Raw genomic sequence first — 21391 nt, 5'->3', positions numbered from 1 at the left:
TTTGGGAAAAGCCATCAACATAGAGTTTACAGGAAAAAAAAAGAGGCATTCAAAGAAAAGAACACGGTCCCTACAGTCAAACATGGCGGAGGTTCCCTGATGTTTTGGGGTTGCTTTGCTGCCTCTGGCACTGGACTGCTTGACCGTGTGCATGGCATTATGAAGTCTGAAGACTACCAACAAATTTTGCAGCATACTGTAGGGCCTAGTGTGAGAAAGCTGGGTCTCCCTCAGAGGTCATGGGTCTTCCAGCAGGACAATGACCCAAAACACACTTCAAAAAGCATTAGAAAATGGTTTGAGAGAAAGCACTGGAGACTACTAAAGTGGCCAGCAATGAGTCAAGACCTGAATCCCATAGAACACCTGTGGAGAGATCTCAAAATGGCAGTTTGGAGAAGGCCCCCTTCAAATCTCAGGGAACCGGAGCAGTTTGCCAAAGAAGAATGGTCTAAAATCCAAGCAGAGCATTGTAAGAAACTCATTGATGGTTACCGGAAGCGGTTGTTCGCAGTTATTTTGGCTAAAGGTTGTGCAATCAAGTATTAGGCTAAGGGTGCCAATACTTTTGTCTGGCCCATTTTTAGAGTTTTGTGTGAAATGATCAATGATTTGATTTTTGTTTCATTCTCTTTTGTGTTTTTTCATTGCAAGCAAAATAAATGAAGAAAATAATACCAAAGAATTTGTGATTGCAATCATTTTCAAGAAGAAACTGAGTATTATCTGACAGAATTGCAGGGGCGCCATTACTTTTGGCCAGCACTGTATGTGCATGTAGATTTTACAAAGACAAGTTCTGCAATACCTTTACATGGCCAGTCTGTTCCTCTGTTTGAGAAATCAACATTTGAATTCATCTGTAAATGAAGCCGATGGACTCTTGGTAGATCTAAAGCCCGTTTCACTCCAGTATAACAATGACTGTGGGATAGCGGGGAACCGGGACCCCTAAACTGTCTCTTAAGCTAGGGAACCCTATGCTATTCCGAATCTCAAAGATACTACTGATGGTGAAGATGCCTGAGTCTCCTTCCTGGCATTGCTCCTGACCAGATCTGATCTGATACGGAAACTACAAAATATCAGGGGTAAGCTCAACGACACTACCAAGTAATAAGCACCACTATCTCCAGAAAGTCTTGGACCCCACACCTCACAGACCAACAAAGAACAAACTGTAGCTGGCATGGGTGGAAGGATTCAACCAGCATAAATAGGAGGGGAGCAGATGTGATAGGCCTCCACACAACATGTGATGAAAGGAGCAAGCAGATCAGCAGAGATTAAAGGGTACTATACACGCTGCGATATCGCTAGCATCGGCTAGCGATGTCGAGCGCGATAGCACCTGCCTCCATCGTACGGCCGATATGTTGTGATTGCTGCCGTAGCGAACATTATTGTTACGGCAGCATCACACGCACAAACCTGCTCTGCGACGTCGCTGTGACCGACGAACCACCTCCTTTCTAAGGGCGGCGGTTCGTTCAGCGTCACAGCGACGTCACAGCAGCGTCACTGAACCGCCACCCAATAGAAAAAGAGGGGAGGAGATGAGCGGCCGGAACATGCCGCCCACCTCCTTCCTTCCTCCTTTTCCGGTAGACGCAGGTAAGGAGATGTTTGTCGTTCCAGTGGCGTCACACATAGCAATGTGTGCTGCCGCAGGAACGACAAACAACATCGTTACTGCAGCAGCAATGATATTTGGTAAGGGACCCCCATGTCACCGATGAGCGATTTTGAACGTTTTTGCGACAATTCAAAAATCGCTCAAAGGTGTCACACGCAACGACATCGCTAATGCGGCCGGATGTGAGTCACAAATTCCGTGACACCAACGAGATTGCTTTAGCGATCTCGTAGCGTGTAAAGCCACCTTAACTCTTGTTAGCCTGCCTATGAATCAGCACTCAGCAGGTTGACACCCGAGTCTGTCTGTCTTGATCCCAGACACCAGAGAAACCATCGGGTGGAGTGTCAGAATCTGCAATCTCAACAGAGCCTAATGTCGCCATGACAGTGGGCGAAGTTTGTGCAAAACTCCATGCATAATCCAACTCTATTACCCACCTTACACTGGCTACTCCTAATTGACTGATGGCTCTATTGCCTAAAGTCAAACAGCATAGAGGCTGTCAGTCGAGCAAGAGGAGGCGGCTCTGTGCAGGGAATAGAGCTGGAGTGACAGCGGTGTTAGATATATCATAATCATTTAATCTCATTTGTATAGCAATTCAAATGCTGATTTTTCATTAGTGGAGGAACGGACTGGCCATGTAAAGGTATTGCTAGACTTGTCTTTGAGAGAGCTACATATATATAGTTTGGGCTGTGAAATACAGTACTTTAACGGTGACGAGAAGCAAAAAATTGTTGCAAATATTTCTACAAAAGTAGAACAATTTATTTTTAAGTCAGGAAAGTAGGGCACAGTTTTACCCCACTACCCATATCTTTATTTCTGCACTGAAGATATTTTACTGAGGTTAGTGCAGGCTTTTACCTGAAGCAAATACAAAAAAGGCAAACCTAACAAGGAATGAAGCGCGATTCTACAAAAAGCACTATTAGTAGCTATACATCTGCATATCTTGATTTCTGCTCCATACAATACCACAATCTACTACACTATTTCATATAGAAGCATACAGCTAAAACATATACTGTAAGTAAAGTCTATGTATCCATGATGGCCTATGGGTGACATATGCCACTAAATGAAAGAACAGAACATCAGCAGGCATATCTAGGAGTCATACGTTGGAGGGATATGTTGTGAAATCCTTCCAGGCTATTCCACCAGCATTCCCTGACAATGCGGTGTAAGTGCACCTGAAATTTACAACAATTTTTGCAAAATCACATTTTGTCTTCTTGATAAATGTTACTCGATCTACCTGGAAAAGACACACTTTATAATCATAACTCTTTCCTGTTGTCAAAGGAAATTCCACTGAAAAATTCTTTGGACTGAACGGTATGAAATTTTCCTTTTTCCATAGTCAGTTTCTGAGAATTTACGGTCTGAGAGCTTGTCTGTGTTCTGCAGTTACAGAAGATTGCTGTGACTACTTTTCTGGGCCTTGCATGATTGACAGATGGTTAGGTTGGCATGGCTCAACAGGCCGCCTGCCAGAACAACAACATGACCTGTTGGGGACCCCAGCGGCCATCGTGGAATGTAATGGACCAACAACAAGCGGCTTATAGAGGCAGCCAGGAGTGAGCCGGAGGGGACCTGACAATCCTATTAAACTCCAGAATGGACTCGCGGAAATATGAAGAAATTGCTTCTGTACTTTAGTCCACAAACATATCTCAGACTTCAGGACTATGGCTCCTACAGCTCTTCCTGCTCTACATTGGGCTCAAATGCTTATGTAATCTGTGTAATAAAATGAATGTTTAGTGTGAAATCATGTCAAAGGACTGGAAGAAACTGTTTTCTGTGAACCCGTGTACACATTATGGACAATGTGGACATATTTCCAACTGATGAGGTATAACTGAGGAACGTCACTGCCAGGAATAAATTCCAATGGATCTAAGTAGGCACTAACAGACCTCATGAACTTTAATGGAGCTTGTTAGGTTTGCAGTATTTTTCTAGGCAAGAATATTTCTCTAATCAGAGAGCTCGATCAAACCTTAAAAGGGTGGTTCACTACTCTGCAATAGTGGCCACATCCCTGTAAAACTGATAGGTAAGGCTTTTTCTAAATACATTGTTCAACCAATTCAGCCTTTGAGTAGCACTATTGCGGTCCGCTCATCACATTAAGTGACCCCCCCGGGCTCTGTGGCCGCTGAGATCCGGTGATGTCACATCAACTTCCTGTTGACCCAACATCCCCGAGCCCGGGCCCCAGACTTCCTGAGTGACTGGGCTGTGGGCAGCGTTTCACCGCTCATCACAGCCCAGCATCACAGCACAGCATGTTGCATGTGCTCTCAATCACTGCAGTGCACCGCAAGCAGGAGTGATGCTGGGCCGTGATGAGCAGTGAAATATCACCCACAGCTCAATAACTTAGGAAAACTGGGGGCGGCCACAGTGATGTCAGGTAAACTGGAAGAGGTCACGGAGCCCGGGGGGGGGTCATTTCATGAGGATGAATGGACCGCAATAGCACCACTCACAGGCAGAATTGGCAACACAAGGTATTTAGAAAAAGCTTTCCCTATCAGTTTTACAGGGATGTGGCCACTATTGCAGAGTAGTGAACCATCCCATTAGAGGTTAAACCTCCCAGCAGACTTATTCTATCCTAGACATAGGGTCCATTTTATTATTGTATTTGCACCTTTTTATCTTTAGTTTTATTTAATGTTTTTCCACCTGTTTTTCGATTGAGACTAATTCTTTTAATTTGCACATATTTCTATTTTGTATGTGTACCCCAACTGGCATGCTTTTTTGTACACCTGAAATTTTGGTGCACTTTTGTAAAATGTGTGAATTTTTGCCTCTAAAAAGTAACAAGAAATATCCAAGACAAAAATAAAGACCATTTTTTGACTTTGAGAAAAATTCTTGAACCGAGTGTGCCATCTTGCAGAATTTGGTGGAAAAAATGATAAGGAATACCACAAGACATAAAGTGCGACTTAACCCCTTCTTTCCTGGAAATCATGAATAAAAACTATAGTTTCAAAAAGACTCGGGCATTGGTAGAAATGTCTGCCATATGCTTTTCTCTGACTCTGCTTGATCGACGGGTCTCTTCCTGTTTGTAGGTATAAATGTCAGCATGCTAATTCCGCCATTATTTCATGATGTCATGGCAGGATGAGTCTGATTTCAGGCTCTTTGATGATTGATACTACTGACATATATATTTTATATTTGTATTTGTACATGTTTTCAGATTTTCTAATGCTAAACCCTTTCTCCATTGCTAGTGAATTGTCTAGACAAGCATGTGCATCAATGTCCAGAAAGAGTTGCATTAATTTGGGAAAGGGATGAGCCGGGGACTCATGTGAAGATCACATACAGGTAGGTCACTTTTACATATTTTGTGTTTCATTCTTACTAAACCTCCTTCTTGTCTCTTCAATTCTAATTAGAATAAAAATGATAGAATTTGAGCTGTGTGTACAAAACATATGAATGTCATTTTCTATAGCTGTTGCAAAACATGTGAATGTCTACATCATAAACAGTGATGTTATCATTGTACGTGTGTCATCTCATTAGTATATTATGATGATACCTTTTCATTGAGTTTTTGACCCTAGCGTAAAGGGCACGTTACACACTACGATATGTCTAACGATATGTCGTCGGGGGTCACGTCGTTGGTGACGCACATCCGGCATCGTTTGACATATCGTAGCGTGTGACAGCTACGAGCGTTTGTGATTGAGCAAAAATACTCACCTTATCGTTGCTCGTTGACACGTCGCGTTCATCGTTCCAAGGGAAGCACACATCGCTCCGTGTGACACCCCGGGAACGATGAACTGCAGCTTACCTGCGTCCTGCCGGCAATGCGGAAGGAAGGAGGTGGGCGGAATGTTATGTCCCGCTCATCTCCGCCCCTCCGCTTCTATTGGTCGGCCGCTGTGTGACGTCGCTGTGACGCCGAACGTCCCTCTCCCTTCAAGAAGAGGATGTTCACCGCCCACAGCGAGGTCATTTGGAAGGTAAGTACATGTGACAGGCGATTACGACTTTGTGCGACACGGGCAAATGCAATCGCACGACATATCGACATGTGTAAAGCGGGCTTTAGGGATGGGCTTCAAATCTTCTCAAAGGGAACCTGTCAAGCTATTATGGGGTTAATCTGCAGGTTAATAGTGTTTGAAACCTACTTGTCGCCTGCACATTGAATCCTGCTTCTGGGAGGAAATTAACTTTAATCCTCCCGGCAGTGTTCACGATTCAGTTACAGGGAGGCGCCGGTGTAGATTCAGTCACTGCTATATCATGAGCGGTGGCTGTAATTGTGCGCCCCCACACAGACTGTCAGCTGGTTCCAATACTGAGCAGCTGTCAGTTAGTGTGGGGGGCGTGGTTACAGCTTCTGCTTTCCATACACAGAGCAGTGACTGAACCCGTGCTGTCCCCCTGACTGAAATCTGAACACTGCCGGGAGGATTAAAGTTAATTTCCTCCCAGCAGCGGGGTTCAATGTGCAGGCACCAGGCAGGTTCCAAACACTGTTAACTTGCAGATTAACCTCATATCTGCAGGTTAATAGCATTTTTTCATGTGACAAGTTCCCTTTAAATCAGAGGTTTCTTTTTTTGGACCTATGGGCACCATTATTGTGTCAGAACCAGTGGTGTTTGGGTGGGCTAGTTAAGACCTGTTTATTGTCTAGTTTTGGTGCAGTTTTCCAGCCGAGGTTACCCACTTCTATTTGACTTATGTTACTTTTGCCGTAGGCCTTCATGATGGAAAGTATCTTGTAAAATGTCAGGAATTACATAGATATGAGTTCTCAAAAATGAAACCCATATATAAAGGTTTGATTTATGCACCGAGCTACATATATTATATGACAATAAACGTGCTATACCTAAAATTCATGTCTTCTATATTTGTACAGACATGATAGTAATGGCCCAGTCTGTTGAGATTGGTCCAGTTTGTTGCTTTTCCTCTCGTAGAGCTAGTGTGATGGAGTATAATTCAGTATGCAATTTAATGATACATAGAAACATGATACAATATAAAATATTCTTGGCTATCAGCTAACACTTTCATACATGTCCAAATTGTCTTCGGACTTAAAAAAAAAAAAAAAAACCCCAAAAAAACAACCAAAAAGCAGCATGTCTGTTATCAATAGTAGGCAGATCTGTATAGTGTGTATTGAGCAGACGCAGCACTGGGTGGAGGTCGGCCACAGCATGAAGCCTGGTCAGCAAAGAGACGGAATGGAGATTAATCCAGGGTAACCAGTGACCTTCTACATCTAATATGCAGGCCATGTGCACTGGAGAACCTGCCGCTTTCTACAGCTTTTTATACAGCTTATGAGTATTTTAAGTAGCTAAGAATAACCCGTATTATGGTAGCTCATGTGCATATGTTTAGTACTCACAGCAGATTTTTTTATGCTGCAAAATCCAGAGTGTCGGCAGGAAAAATGCTGCGTAAGGCCCGTTTCACACGTCAGTGAAAAACAGTGACGTTTTTCACTGGCGTGTAAAACACGCACATGTCCCTGCATGTGCCGTGAATCTCGGCACACGTGGGTTGTCTAAGTGCAATCCGGGCTCCGTTCTCCGTGGCCCGTGATTGCACTTAGAAATCAACTCGCCAGCGCCCGCTCCCGCTGTCCATGGTGCTGATCGCTCCCGCGGTGCAGCATCCGGCCGGCGGTGACCTCCGCAGCAGCTGCTTCCAGGTCGGCTGTGTCGCGCATAATGAATATGCGCAACAGTAATCAGCCGGCACAGAAGCAGCAGGGACAACGGGCTGCAGAGGACATCGCTGGACGCCGGGTGAGTTAAAATGTTTATTATTTTAAATGCACGTTTTTTTCTGGCACGTGTTTCACGGACCACACCACTGCGTAGTCTGTGGAACATCAGTGATGCCAGAAAAAAATGGACATGTCTCCCTGCAGCAATCACGCACACGCGGGTACGCCGCACGGAGACACGTGCAGTGAAAAATTACTGACGTGTGAGCAGACCCATTCATTATAATGTGTCTGCGTATGTCAGTGATTCTGGTACGTTTAAAAAAAGCACAAACGTCCCAGAATCACTGACGTGTGAAAGGAGCCTAAAATGCACACTTTTTTGCATGCGTCTATGATGTGTTTTTTTTTGTCATTCATTTGAATAACTAAAAAATGCTGGAAAACTGCTGAAAGAATTGACATGCTGCAGATTTGAAAAATGCTTTGAAGGTTGAAGGCTGCAGCAAAAAAACATAAAAATAGGAAAAAAGCAATGTGTGAACAAGCCCTTCGTATCAGAGAAAGCCTTTTCATTTATGGATCTCTTTGGATATGCATTTTTTTTGTTTGTTCGGAAGTACTTGCATCATCCATTGTCTATACCAGGGGTCGGGAATCATTTTTTACTGAGAGAGCCATGAATGCCACATATTTATAAATGTAATTCTGTGAGAGCCATACTCACCAGGGGGGGGTGGCGGTTGGGGAGTTGCCCAGAAGGTCCGAGGAGGCAGGTTAGGCGATGGTGCGGGCACGGAGGAGGGGGTGTTGCGGCTCAAGAGAGGGAGTGTGCAGAGGGTAGGCGATACTGCTGCAGTATCTTGGGGTGTCATGGCGGCAGGCGTCATTGATCTGCCGACGGGCTGCTTTGAAACTCCCTCTTGCTCCCTCTTGAGCTTGACTTCAAGAAAATGGCCGTGGCACAGGTGCGGATGGACGCGATGGACTTCAAGAAAATTGCCGCAGAATCCTATCTGCGCATGCGCTGCCTCCGCAACCATTTTCTTGAAGTTGATCTCAACAACTGCGGGAGATTCAAAGCAGATTGCAGTCTACCGGCAGTATCGCTGACCCTGCGTCGCCACTGATGCCCTGGTAAGCCATATGCGGTTTGTAAGACGCACCACCATTTTCCCTCAGTTTTGGGGGAAAAAAGGGCATCTTACAAACTGGAAAATAAGGTATTTTTTTCTATTAAAGATTTGTCTGCAAGCCAGATGGAGTCATCAAAGAAGCCACATCGGGCTCGTGAGCTATAGGTTCCCGAACCCTGCTCTATACAAACCAACCAACATCTTTTTTTCCCAAAAGACGATGATGAGTCATGATATACAGACTGCGGGGCGAAACAAACGAGTCTTGGCGTGATATTTGAGTTTTTTTATTCACCAACACATTTTGGCACTGAACCGATGCCTTTCTCAAGGTATAATTAAGAAATGATTCATCTTTTTTTGGAAAATTAACCTCTGAAGGATCTCTCTCCTCCAGCCATGAGGCAGTAGCAATGGATTTTTATGCTTCTATAGGTGTTGTATCCTCCCATTGTATCACCCTATTCTGTGCACTATTGTCCCTTTTTTTATTTGAACAACTTTTTTGCCATCTGTTAGTGATGAGTGATCTCTACCATGCGTAGGAGCTTGGTACTTAAAATGGGCAGGTTGAAGACTTGGACGGTCTTGACTCCACTATTAAACATAATGGAAGTCAATGGGAAACTCAAGCATTTGTCCGGAAGATCTTGCAAAAAAAAAATTCAAGTTTCCCATTGACTTCCATTATACTCGGTACTCAAGGCGAACCCGTCTGTGTGTCCGACCTCCTCGTTACGAGTACTGAGCACCCGAGCATGGTAGTGTTCGCTCATCACTAGCATCTCTATATTTCTATGGTCTTTTCACACAAGCTGATCATCAGGCAGGTAAATGTTATTAGGGAACTTTCCTTATCATTAATCCATGTAAACATTTCTACCGAGCAAAGGACTTATGAGCTAATGTTCCTTTCCATCTCATGTTTTATGCAAAAATATAAATCATGTTGCGATGGCAGATTATCACACATTGTAAATAGGAATATGTTGTCAGCAATAATGAAGTTGTATGCTAATGATCATATTAACACTTGTTAGGTGAGTGTAGTGCTAGTGATTGCTGCATGGAAATGGAGCAAAGCGAGCACTATGTGATGTTGTTGAAACGACCCTTATTAAACATGGGTTTCTGATAGCTAACAGATAGGAGAACTCTTGAGTAGACGTGAGCGGAACTGTGGAAGTTTGGTTTGGCGCGTTCATCCGGATAAACTTCAGTTCTGGACCCGGACTTGACCTGTACCCCAATAGAAGTAATTAATTGGGCAGTTAAGCTCTTCACTATGCAGCCAAACTTGAACAGAATACGTCCGGGGGAGGGTGGGCGAGGTTTTTCCATTTCTTTTTTTTTTGGTGCACACTACATCTGATAACATTCTTGTTACTCCCAGGGCGAGCCATCCAAACACTGCAAGGGGCTCGCACTGGGCTGAGCACCGAGCGTACTCGAGCACACCCATGCTCATTCAAGTGGTTTACATACGTAAAGTTCCCGAACTCCGAACTCGAACTGTGTTTTTTAAGTAAAGTCCTTGTTTGGTACAGACACCAAACTTTACGTTTCAGGTTCGCTCATCTCTACTCTTGAGCTTCTTCCCACAAGGTTATATACTTGTCACAGTGTTTTAGAAAGTACCGATTGTTATTAGTAAGTCAGATATCTTTGTCATCGAATGCAGGGCATGTTGTGCCACAACTTTATGGGCAGAACGCCTCCTTTTTATAAACCAGTTTGGCAACTACCATTTGTTAGAAATGTCAACAAATGAACAATGCACTTAAAAGAGGAGGTGTCAAAGATAGTTGTAATTTTTTTCATTACATTTTGTGACGTTTAGCTCTTTATTATATCTTTCAGAACAGTTATTTGAACTCTTAAGGTGGCTTTACACGCTACGCTGGGGTCACGGAATTTGTGACGCACATCCGGCCGCTTTAGCGATGTTTTTGTGTGTGACACCTATGAGCGATTTTTGAATAGTCGCAAAAACGTTCAAAATCGCTCATCGGTGACATGCCCCCCTCTTCCCAATTATCGTTGCTGCTGCAGTAACGATGATGTTTGTCGTTCCTACGGCAGCACACATCGCTATGTGTGACGCCGCTGGAACAGCAAACATCTCCTTACCTGCATCCACCGATAAAGGAGGAAGGAAGGAGGTGGGCGGCATGTTCCGGCCGCTCATCTCCGGCCCTCCTTTTCTATTGGGCGGCGGTTCAGTGACGCTGCTGTCACGTCGCTGTGACGCTGAACGAACCGCCCCCTTAGAAAGGAGGCGGTTCGCCGGTCACAGCGACGTTGCAGCACAGATATGTGCGTGTGACGCTGCCGTAGCGATAATGTTCGCTACGGCAGCGTTCACCACATATCGTGCCTCCCGACGGGGGCGGGTGCTATCGCACGCGACATCGCTAGCCGATGCTAGCGATGTCGCAACTTGTAAAGCCCACCTTAGGTTATGTGTCCATGCTACGTTTTTTTGACGCTGAGTTTTTGGCCGCTAAAAACGCACAAAAACACATAAAACCACACCCGCTGCAAAAACGCGCAAAAAAATGCACTGGTAAAAACGCATGCGTTTTGGTGCGGCTTTGGCTGCGTTTTGCTGCGTTTTTCATCTCTGCGCTTTTTTGCGTTTTTCCAATGCATTGCATGGGGGAAAACGCAGAAAAACGCAGGAAAGAATTGACATGTCCATTTTTTTTTTTTTTAAGCTCAAAAACGCAGCTTAAAAAAAAAGTGGTGTGAGGACAGCAAAAATTAAAACTCATAGACTTTGCTGGGGAAGCAAAGTCATGCAGTTTTGAGCCCAAAAACACACCCGAAAAACGCGCAAAAGCGCAGCGAAAAACGCACTGTGCAGACATAGCCTTAGGATTCCACACGCTCTTCATTAGAACTCTTCTTGCAAAGGTTCTATAATTCTTGTATTGTGGAATCATTCATAAACTAATTTACACATTTCAACATGTCAGGACAAATCAGACATCATCTATCTGACCTATAGCCTAAAGACAGATTTCTTTACTTTTTTATATGTAGTATTGTGAAAATGTTTTAGGCAGGTGTGAAAAAAATGCTGCAAAGCAAGAATGCTTTCCAAAATACAACTGTTATTACTGTAGTTTATTTCTATCAATTAACAAAATGAAAAGTAAATGAACAAAAGAGAAACTTAAGTCAAATCAATATTTGATGTGACCAGCCCTTGCCTTCAAAACATCATTAATTCTTCAAGTACACAGTTTCTGAAGGAACATTTCAGGGAGATTGTTCCAAACATCTTGTAGAACAAACCACAGATATTCTGTGATCTAAGCTTTTGTAACTCCTTTTGTCTCTTTATATAATTTCAGACAGATGTGTCTTTCATCTGCTGCACTAAAGCCCCACACCCGCCCCCATCGTTTGTGCGGCACGGGCAATTTGATGCCCATGTCGCACAAAGTTGTAATCCCCCGTCACACGTACTTACTTTCCAAACAACCTCGCTGTGGGTGGTGAACATCCACTTCCTGAAGGGGGAGGGACGTTCGGCGTCACAGCGACGTCACACAGCGGCCGGCCAATAGTAGCGGAGGGGCGGAGATGAGCGGGACATAACATCCTGACCACCTCCTTACTTCCGCATTGCCGGCGGGACGCAGGTAAGATGCAGTTCATCGTTCCTGGGGTGTCACACGGAGCGATGTGTGCTGCCCCGGGAACGATGAACAACCGGCGCACAGAAGGACGTTCGATTTTTAGAAAATGAGCGACGTGTCAACGAGCAACGATAAGGTGAGTATTTTTGCTCGATCACAGATGCTCGTAGCTGTCACACGCTACGATATGTCAAACGATGCCAGATGTGCGTCACTTAGGACGTGACCCCGACGACATAACATTAGATATATTGTAGCGTGTAACGTGCCCTTTAGTCTCTTTGGCAGACCGCTGCATAAACAGTTCTCAACATCTCAACTTTAGTTCTTCTTCCAAAGAGGGAGGGGAGATCATACTGCATGTGGAAAATCATACTGTGTTTTGGCTGTGGGGGGACATCATACTGTGTGGGGGCTGTGTGGCCTCATAATGTCTGTTAGGGCATTATTCTGTGGAGCAGATATTACTGTGGGGGGCTCATAATGAGTGTGAGGGAGTAGTGCATGCATCTATGGATGCATTGTCTGGGAGGCACTACAGGAGAATTATACACTGTGTGCAGAATTATTAGGCAAATGAGTATTTTGATCACATGATGCTTTTTATACATGTTGTCCTACTCCAAGCTGTATAGGCTTGAGAGCCAACTACCAATTAAGTAAATCAGGTGATATGCATCTCTGTAATGAGAAGGGGTGTGGTGTAATGACATCAACACCCTATATAAGGTGTGCTTAATTATTAGGCCACTTCCTTCCCTTTGGCAAAATGGGTCAGAAGAGAGATTTGACGGGCTCTAAAAAGTCTAAAGTTGTGAGATGTCTTGCAGAGGGATGCAGCAGTCTAGAAATTGCCAAACCTTTGAAGCGTAATCACCGAACAATCAAGCGTTTCATGGCAAATAGCCAACAGGGTCTCAAGAAGCGTGTTGGGCAAAAAAGGCGCAAAATAACTGCCCATGAATTGAGGAAAATCAAGCGTAAAGCTGCCAATATGCTCTTTGCCACCAGTTTGGCCATATTTCAGAGCTGCAACGTTACTGGTGTATCAAAACGCACAAGCTGTGTCATACTCCGAGACATGGCCAAGGTAAGGAAGGCTGAAAAACGACCACCTTTGAAAAAGAAACATAAGATAAAACGTCAAGACTGGGCCAAGAAATATCTTAAGACTGATTTTTCAAAGGTTTTATGGACTGATGAAATGAGAGTGACTCTTGATGGGCCAGATGGATGGGCCAGAGGCTGAATCAGTAAAGGGCAGAGAGCTCCACTCCAACTCAGATGCCAGCAAGGTGGAGGTGGGGTACTGGTATGGGCTGGTATCATCAAAGATGAACTTTTGGGACCTTTTTAAGTTGAGGATGGAGTGAAGCTCAACTCCCAGACCTACTGCCACTTTCTGGAAGACAACTTCTTCAAGCAGTGGTACAGGAAGAAGGCGGTATCGTTCAAGAAAAACATGATTTTCATGCAGGACAATGCTCCATCACATGCATCCAACTACTCCACAGCGTGGTTGGCCAGTAAAGGTCTAAAAGATGAAAAAATAATGACATGGCCCCCTTGTTCACATGATCTGAACCCCATAGAGAACCTGTGGTCCCTCATAAAATATAAGATCTACAGGGAGGGAAAACAGTACACCTCTTGGAGCAGTGTCTGGGAGACTGTGGTGGCTGCTGCACGCAATGTTGATTGTAAATAGATCAAGCAACTGACATAATCTATACATGGTAGGCTGCTGAGTGTCATTATAAAAAAGGTGGCTATATTGGTCACTAATTATTTTGGGTTTTATATTTGCATGTCAGAAATGTTTATTTCTAAATTTTGTGCAGTTATATTGGTTTACCTGGTGAAAATAAACAAGTGAGATGGGAATATATTTGTTTTTTATTAAGTTGCCTAATAATTGTGCACTGTAATAGTCACCTGCATAAACAGATATCCTCCTAAGATAGCCAAATCTAAAAAAAAACAACACTCCAACTTCCAAAAATATTAAGCTTTGATATTTATGAGTCTTCTGGGTTAATTGAGAACATAGTTGTTGATCAATAATAAAAAAAAATCCTCTAAAATACAACTTGCCTAATAATTCTGCACACAGTGTACTGTGCTGAGGGCACTATGGGACATCATATTGTGCTAGGGGCACTGTGAGGACATCATAATGTTTTGGGGCAGTGAGGCAACATACTGGGTTGGGAGCACAGTGGGGCACAGTGGGGTCATCATAATGTGCATATGTGAGGTACTGTGGGAGAATTCACTGTCAGAATATTATAATGTATGTGGAGGACATTTTGGGGGTTTCATACTGTTTAGGGACCATTAAAGGGGTATTGAAGTGAGTGCGTATTCTGCCGTAACCCTGCTGAAAATTTTACGGTAGCCCAATTAGGACTTTTGCTATGAGCCCAATGATTTTTGTAGGGCCAGGTGCCTAGGGTATGGTAGAGGAAATATGCCTGTGGCTTTAGTCTACCTGTGATAGAAGTAATTTAAAGAAGCCCTCCCATGAAGATTGTTTTTAAAAATATCCGTGTATATGTGCATGTAGCATAGGGTGTGGGTGTTAATATAGTCACCTACCACGTCTTCTCTGGAATCCAGTGCTGTTCTGCTGCTCTTCCCAGTGACATCACCGCTCTTCTGACTCTCCGGGTCACACTGTGCTCTGTGTGATCTGGTAGTGTCTTTTAAAATTTAAGTCTATATCCAGCGTCAGAACAAGGCTTCATAGGCTTACACTGTAAAAGAGACTTCCACTCACACGTAAAACATAGAGTGAGGCGGCAAGTCTGAAGAGAGGTGACGTCACTGAGAAGAGAAGCAGAACAGAGCTGGATCCAGGAGAAGGTGGCGGTAGGTGACTACAGTAACGCATACACACTACATTTCATACACATATACACAGATTTATTAAAAAAACCCCCAAAAAAACAGGCTTTTTTTAATGTTGGCAGTAATAATCAAGCTTAAATGGAAATGTGTAAATTAGAATGAGGCATAAGATTTAGATTTGGGAAGTGGCACATGACTTTACGGAGACAAAAAGAAATTATGGTAACCCTGAACCTATATACCTATTGTAAATGATTGGAAATCATTTATCAATATTGGCATCAATGTGATACCTGCTTTTGATTTGTAGTTTGCTAATTGTTTGGACACATTATATATAACAAATAGGTGTAAAGTCGAATTGTTTGACTTCTTAATCTTTAAATGATTAAAGGCCGCTTTACACGCAACGACATCGCTAACGAGGTGTTGTTGGGGTCACGGAATTCGTGACGCACATCCGGCCTCGTTAGCGACGTCATTGCGTGTGAAACGCACGAACGACCGTTAATGATCAAAATTACTCACCATATCGTTGACCGTTGTCCAGTTGTTCCTTTCCCGAATATCGTTGCTGGTGCAGGAGGCAGGTTGTTCGTCGTTCCTGAGGCAGCACACATCGCTATGTGTGACACCGCAGGAACGAAGAGGATCACCGTACATGCGGCCGCCCGCAATGAGGGAGGAAGGAGGTGGGCGGGATGTTCGGCCTGCTCATCTCCGCCCCTCCGCTTCTATTGGGCGGCCGCTTAGTGACATCGCTGTGACGAACGAACTGCCCCCTTAGAAAGGAGGCGGTTCACCGGCCACAGCGACGTCGCTAGGCAGGTAAGTATGTGTGACTGGTGTTAGCGATGTTGTGTGCCACGGGCAGCGATTTGCCAGTGACGCACAACCGACGGGGGCGGGTACGCTTGCTAGCGATATCAATAGCGGTAGCGATATCGCAGAGTGTAAAGTGCCCTTAACAGTTGTGTAGACAATACAGCTTCATTTCTTTGTCAGAATGTGTTATCCTGTTATCCTATCCCTTTAAGAGCTCATTGAAGATCAAAAAGAGGAACGGCCTGAACAATTTGGCAAGAATGAACTTGATGAGATCGCACACCGAGATGTTTGCTTTACAGATGACTTGACACATTACCTGATTGTGGATTTTTCAGGAAATTCTAAATATTCAAAGGAACTAGTTTATATAAATGTTGGCGTTCTCAGTGAGATTTTTCTATGACACCTTGCCCTCAGGCCCTTCTGTCATTTATAATTCTACTCTTCATTATATATAAAGTTAAATAAGGTAATTCTAAAAGGGTTAACATTTTTTTTCAGTGATTAGTAGAGAACAAGGTTTCAAATTTTGGCAACTCACAAAGGCGGATACGTCACTCTGTGGGCGACTCAGAACCGACAAGAGGCATTACTTGTAATATATGTAGTAGTGGGACAGAAAGATGAACCAGACTTGATGTTGTAACACTCGTACAAGTGATGAATGAGTGGCATTTATACCTTTGAAGGGTAATCCAGGTTAGGCCGATGTGACACTTGCAAGTGCCTCGCGTGAGTCTCACAGTGCATCGCCCGTCACGGCCGCACACTCTCCTCACAGGAGCGGGTCGGTTGCATGTATCTCTACGCAGCTGAGACGCTCTTGTGAGGAGAGTGTGAGTCCATGACGGGTGATGCACCACGAGATTCGCGCGAGATACACGTGAGGCACTCGCAAGTGTGACGCCAGCCTTAGGCTCTGTTCAGACATGCGAAAGCTCTTTTCTGTCACACTCAAGTGGTGTTTTTGATGGTCATAATAATTTTTACAAAAAGGAACAACACATAATACCTGTCAAATTTACCTATGCTCCAATAGGAACCTCGGACTGCGATATTTTTTAAAGTAACAAAATTTCTGCTAGATACCATATTTTTCAGACTATAAGTCAGGTGTGACTTGGACAACAGAAAATAAGAAAAAATTATTACTATTAAAACTACTCCGGTGATGTAAAATTGTGTAGGCGTATTGGCACTAATTTTGGTGGTCTAAATCTGTGCTCAATTCTTGGTGCTGTAGGAGAGAGGAGTAGGGGGTAATGAATTATTTCAAGGTAATAGAAGTACCGTATGTTTGTTTTATAAGACACATCGGATTATAAGATGATCCTCAAATTTAGAGAAAAAAAGGTAAGAAATAAAATATGGGGTCCATCTTGTAATACGGTGGTGTCTTACTGGGGGGTGCCAGCGGTGGTGGAGCGGGGTTACAAGAGGCAGGGGCGGTGGTGAAATAGGACAATGTAGCTGGTGGTGTGGCGGGTGTCCCAGATGCTTGCAGTGCGTGCTGTGAGGCAGGAACATCCAGAAACTGTCAGCAGTGCGGGCTTCAAAGAAATGGCACCCAGAGTAGGCGCGTGCGCAGATTGAGCTATCGGCTCAATGACAAGCCAAGATCTCATCTGCGCACGCACCACTTCCGGGCACCATTTTCCTTAAGTCCGCTGCTGGGAGATCAATGGGAAAGAGGCGGCGTGTGCGTAGATGAGATCTTGATCCGAGAGCTCCATCTGTGCACACGCCAACTCCAGGCGCCATTATTTGAAGTTTGCACCAATGACATTTTCAGGATGGCCTCTGCCTCACTGCCTGCAGCAAGCACCATCACTGCCCCCAGCTCACAGTGCACAGCCCGCAGCACTGCCCCTGCCTCCTGTGACCATTCTCCACCACCCCCACGTAAGCTACAATCTCCTTAAGAGACGCACCCTTCATTTTCCTCCTGAATTTTTTTCGGGAAAAATATGTCTTATAATCTGAAAAATATGGTATATAAGGAGGGTTGTACCTAAAAATAAATATTATACACTGTCCCCAATAGTGACCTAACAAAGGGCTCACATAGTTTACGTTGATTGTCTTATAACAAAATTCATAAAGAGAACAAGTTCATTTATTGTGGAACCATTGATGTGCCTGGTCTCTTATACTGTATGTGTAATGTCTTTCATTTATCCACTTAAACTTCTTATACACAATTTAGTCATCTGTACACTTTAGAAGTTATTCTAATTTACGCACCATAAAAGATGCCTATTGCAGATTTTCTATCGAGCAGTGTCGTACTACTCTGATTTTCTGTGCCCTTCATGACCACACATAGATGTGAGCAAACAAGGACGACATCACATATGTATCTTATGGTATATGTTGCACAGACAGAGAATAGAAATGCAGGAGATCGGCTTTTGTATGGGAGACTGTGACTCTTCTACTAAGTGTAAACGATGTGGCCGTTTTATTTTTTTTCAGCTGGTGCTCCAAAGATCCATTCTATTAACCCTCATGTGGACACCAGCTTTACCTAACCTGCTACAAGCTCAGGTCAGTCTCTCCTGCTCAGAATTAAAGGGAACCTGTCAGGTGCAATATGCATCCAGGACCACGAGCAGTTCCGGGTGCATATTGCTAATCCCTGCCTAACAGTCCCTGTATACACTAGCATAGATAAAGGGATCTTTATAAAAAGTATTTCTAAAGATCTTTTATCTTATGCTAATGAGCTCGGGGACTAGTCTCAAGGGTGTTATATCCCCCAACTAGTCCGCCCTTTTAGCATGTTAGCATACTCACAGGGGTGTACTAACATGCTATTCAATTCAGCATCATCAGCGGTGCCGCATGTACCTGTATCCACTGTGACCGCGCTTCTGAATGTCGGGCACTTCCGGGCATGCGCAGTATGAAGCTGGGTGTATGCGTCCTGCCTTCAGAGAGGTCTACTGCGCATGACCGGAAGTGCCAGGACATTCAGCTCAGTTTTCACTGCGGACACAGGTATGCTGGGCACCGCTGGTGATGCTGAATTGAGTAGCTTGTTATCCCGCCCCTGTGGGCGTGTTAACATGCTAAGAGGGCGGACTAGTCGGGGGATATAACATATAATGTCGCGGGCGGAGGAGGGGACGCCGCGCTCTCACACTGCTCGGGTCCGGCTGGCACTGCGGCCTGCTGCTGCTGCTCGGTGGCTCGAGCGATGGGCCGGATCCCGGGGACTCGAGCGGCGCTCCTCGCCCGTGAGTTAAAGGGGATTGGGTTTTGGGATAGTTTATTGTCCGTGACGCCACCCACGGTTGTGGTGATTAAGTGGACACCACCGCTGCTCTGTCTGGGGAGCCCGGGAGTGGTGGTATGGAGCAGCCAGTTGTTGGTTTGCCCCTCCGTGGGTAGGGGTGTTGGTGATCCCGGGGCCCAGTGATGGGGTTGGTATGGTGGACAGGCGGGTATGGGGCCTGTGGAGGTGCAGGGGCAGCGCTGTGCCGCACGGCACGGAGGTACTCACTCAGCCAGTAAACACGACACAGTTCTCGGTAAACAAACGGCTGGTTGGACGGGTCCCTCGGACGGTTACGGTGCTGCGGTTCCCTGCAGTTAGCGGTGACGGTCTCTTCCCTGCACCTATGTAAAGTCTCTTGGTAGCAATGGGTCCCCACCGGTTACCCACTCCTCGGCTTCAATCTGGGCCGAAGGAGCCCTACTTTGCCCGCAGGCGCTGGCCCTGGGAAACTGGTGCCCTGGCGGTGGCGGTGTCTCCCCTTCACGGTCGGGCTGTTGCCTTCAATCGGGACTTGGTTGTTAGGAGACAGAGGTCCCCTTCACTGACGGATTTAGCAAATTATGGCGACTCCTAGCCTTGCCGGGATCCGAAAGGCCCCTGCCCTGGTGCTGACTGTTCTTCGTATACTGCTCCAGTACCGCCGGGTCACCACCCGTCCGCGGTCCTTCCAGCAACCTCCAAACAGTCCCCCTGCAGACTATCACCGCCGTCTGCTGACCTTGCTGTCACAGTCCGGGGCACACACCCGGACCAACTTCAGGCTTTACTACTCTCACTTTTCTGTCACTTCAGCTTCTCTCCTTTTACTTCCTTCTACTTGACTGTTTACTCCTTCACTTCCCTTGCTTAACTGTCTGATTCTTCCCGCCTCCAGGGCTGTGAACTCCTCGGTGGGCGGAGCCCACCGCCTGGCCCACCCCCTGGTGTGGACATCAGCCCCTGGAGGAAGGCAACAAGGATTTTAGGTTAGCTTAGTGTTCCTGCAGGGAATGTGGGGTGCATGTGTGAAGCCCCACAGGTGTAGTGTCGGTGCATTACCTTCAGGGACTCCACTCGGCTGGATCCTGTCACAGGTAGGAAATCTTCTACTTGTCGTGACGCCACTCTCAGTATTGCGGCCAGTAGGGACCGCCACTGCAGGTTGAGGGACGCCTGGGGCTGATGGTGAGTGCAGTTAGTTGGAATAGCCTCCTGAGAGTGAGGCAAGCCCCAGGGCCCTGTGTAGGTGCGTAGTACCACAAGGCGCAGAATAACTCCACACAGGCAGAATGTCTTTCAGGGTTTTTACTCACTTCAGGTGGCAGGGTGAGTAACCCGGGCGTAGCTGGGATGAACCAGGCGGGAACCAGGTGTCCTTCAGGCTGACTTGTGAGGGTGACTACTAACTCGCCTTCCTTAGCCCTTGGTGGTTTGGGGTGACCCCGACTTTGAGTCCCTATGGGGGTCACCCAGGGAAGTTGCTGAAGCCTCACTCCCCTTCGTTCGCCGTGTGCTTGTCGCCTGGGCCAGATCACTCCAGCTGCTTGCCTCCTGTGACCTATGGGCCCTAACTGTGGCTACGTGGCTGCGGCTTTTGTGGTGTTGTGGTGTGGGCTTTGAGAGCCCCACACCGGCAGGTTTAGCAAAAGAAAGCTGGATCTATCTCCGCTTCGGGATCTGCCGCCCGTTTGGGCCTGGTGCTCTCTAGCAGTCTCCTTACTTCCCACTCCGTTGCTCTCTCTCTAGCTGAAGATGGATTTCGGGTAGCACTCCTAGGTGACCGTTCTCCCCCGTCGGTAGCCACTGCGCGGGCGCTGTTAGACAGCAACAGCCCCACAGGTCTGCTCCTCACTGAGCCCTATGGAGTTCTGCTCTAACTGACTCACTGCCCCTCCTCTCCTGTTCTTGCCTACGCCACCTAGCAACCAGATTCTCTTACCACACCCCTTGAGAGGAGATGGAGGCTTTTGGCCCCCTCCACTATTCCAGTGAAGGTCAAGGCTTTTCCCCCTCCTGGGATCCCCAGGGGTCCTCTCATGGGTACATGTGTGAGACCTGATCACTATGCGCCTGTGTACCACACCCCTGTCAGCCTTCTGGATTACCTGTATTGTACTGTCCCCAGCATGGGTGCAGTACTCAGTGGTGCCTGACCAGGTCAGGGGCGCCACACATGTGATGTTGTGACCTGTGACCCCTGGCTTGCCCAGGGCGTCACAATAACATTAGCATGAATAAAGATCTTTAGAAATACTTTTTCTAATGATCCCTTTATGTATGCTA

The 21391-nt window shown here is 45.7% G+C and overlaps 1 protein-coding gene across 1 annotated transcript in view; it reads left to right on the top strand.

Annotated features, from left to right (window-relative positions):
• Window positions 1-21391, top strand: part of ACSS1 (acyl-CoA synthetase short chain family member 1) — a 171042-nt gene that overhangs the window by 20381 nt on the left and 129270 nt on the right. The window contains exon 2 of the mRNA XM_075339418.1: window positions 4909-5005. Within this exon, the coding sequence (XP_075195533.1) occupies window positions 4909-5005 (97 nt within the window). The remainder of the gene's footprint in view (window positions 1-4908; window positions 5006-21391) is intronic.

The sequence above is a fragment of the Anomaloglossus baeobatrachus genome, chromosome 3, assembly GCF_048569485.1.
Source record: "Anomaloglossus baeobatrachus isolate aAnoBae1 chromosome 3, aAnoBae1.hap1, whole genome shotgun sequence".
NCBI classification, from domain to species: Eukaryota; Metazoa; Chordata; class Amphibia; order Anura; family Aromobatidae; genus Anomaloglossus; species Anomaloglossus baeobatrachus.
Note: the sequence above shows the minus strand (reverse complement) of the source record. Positions and strands in the feature narration are given on the sequence as shown.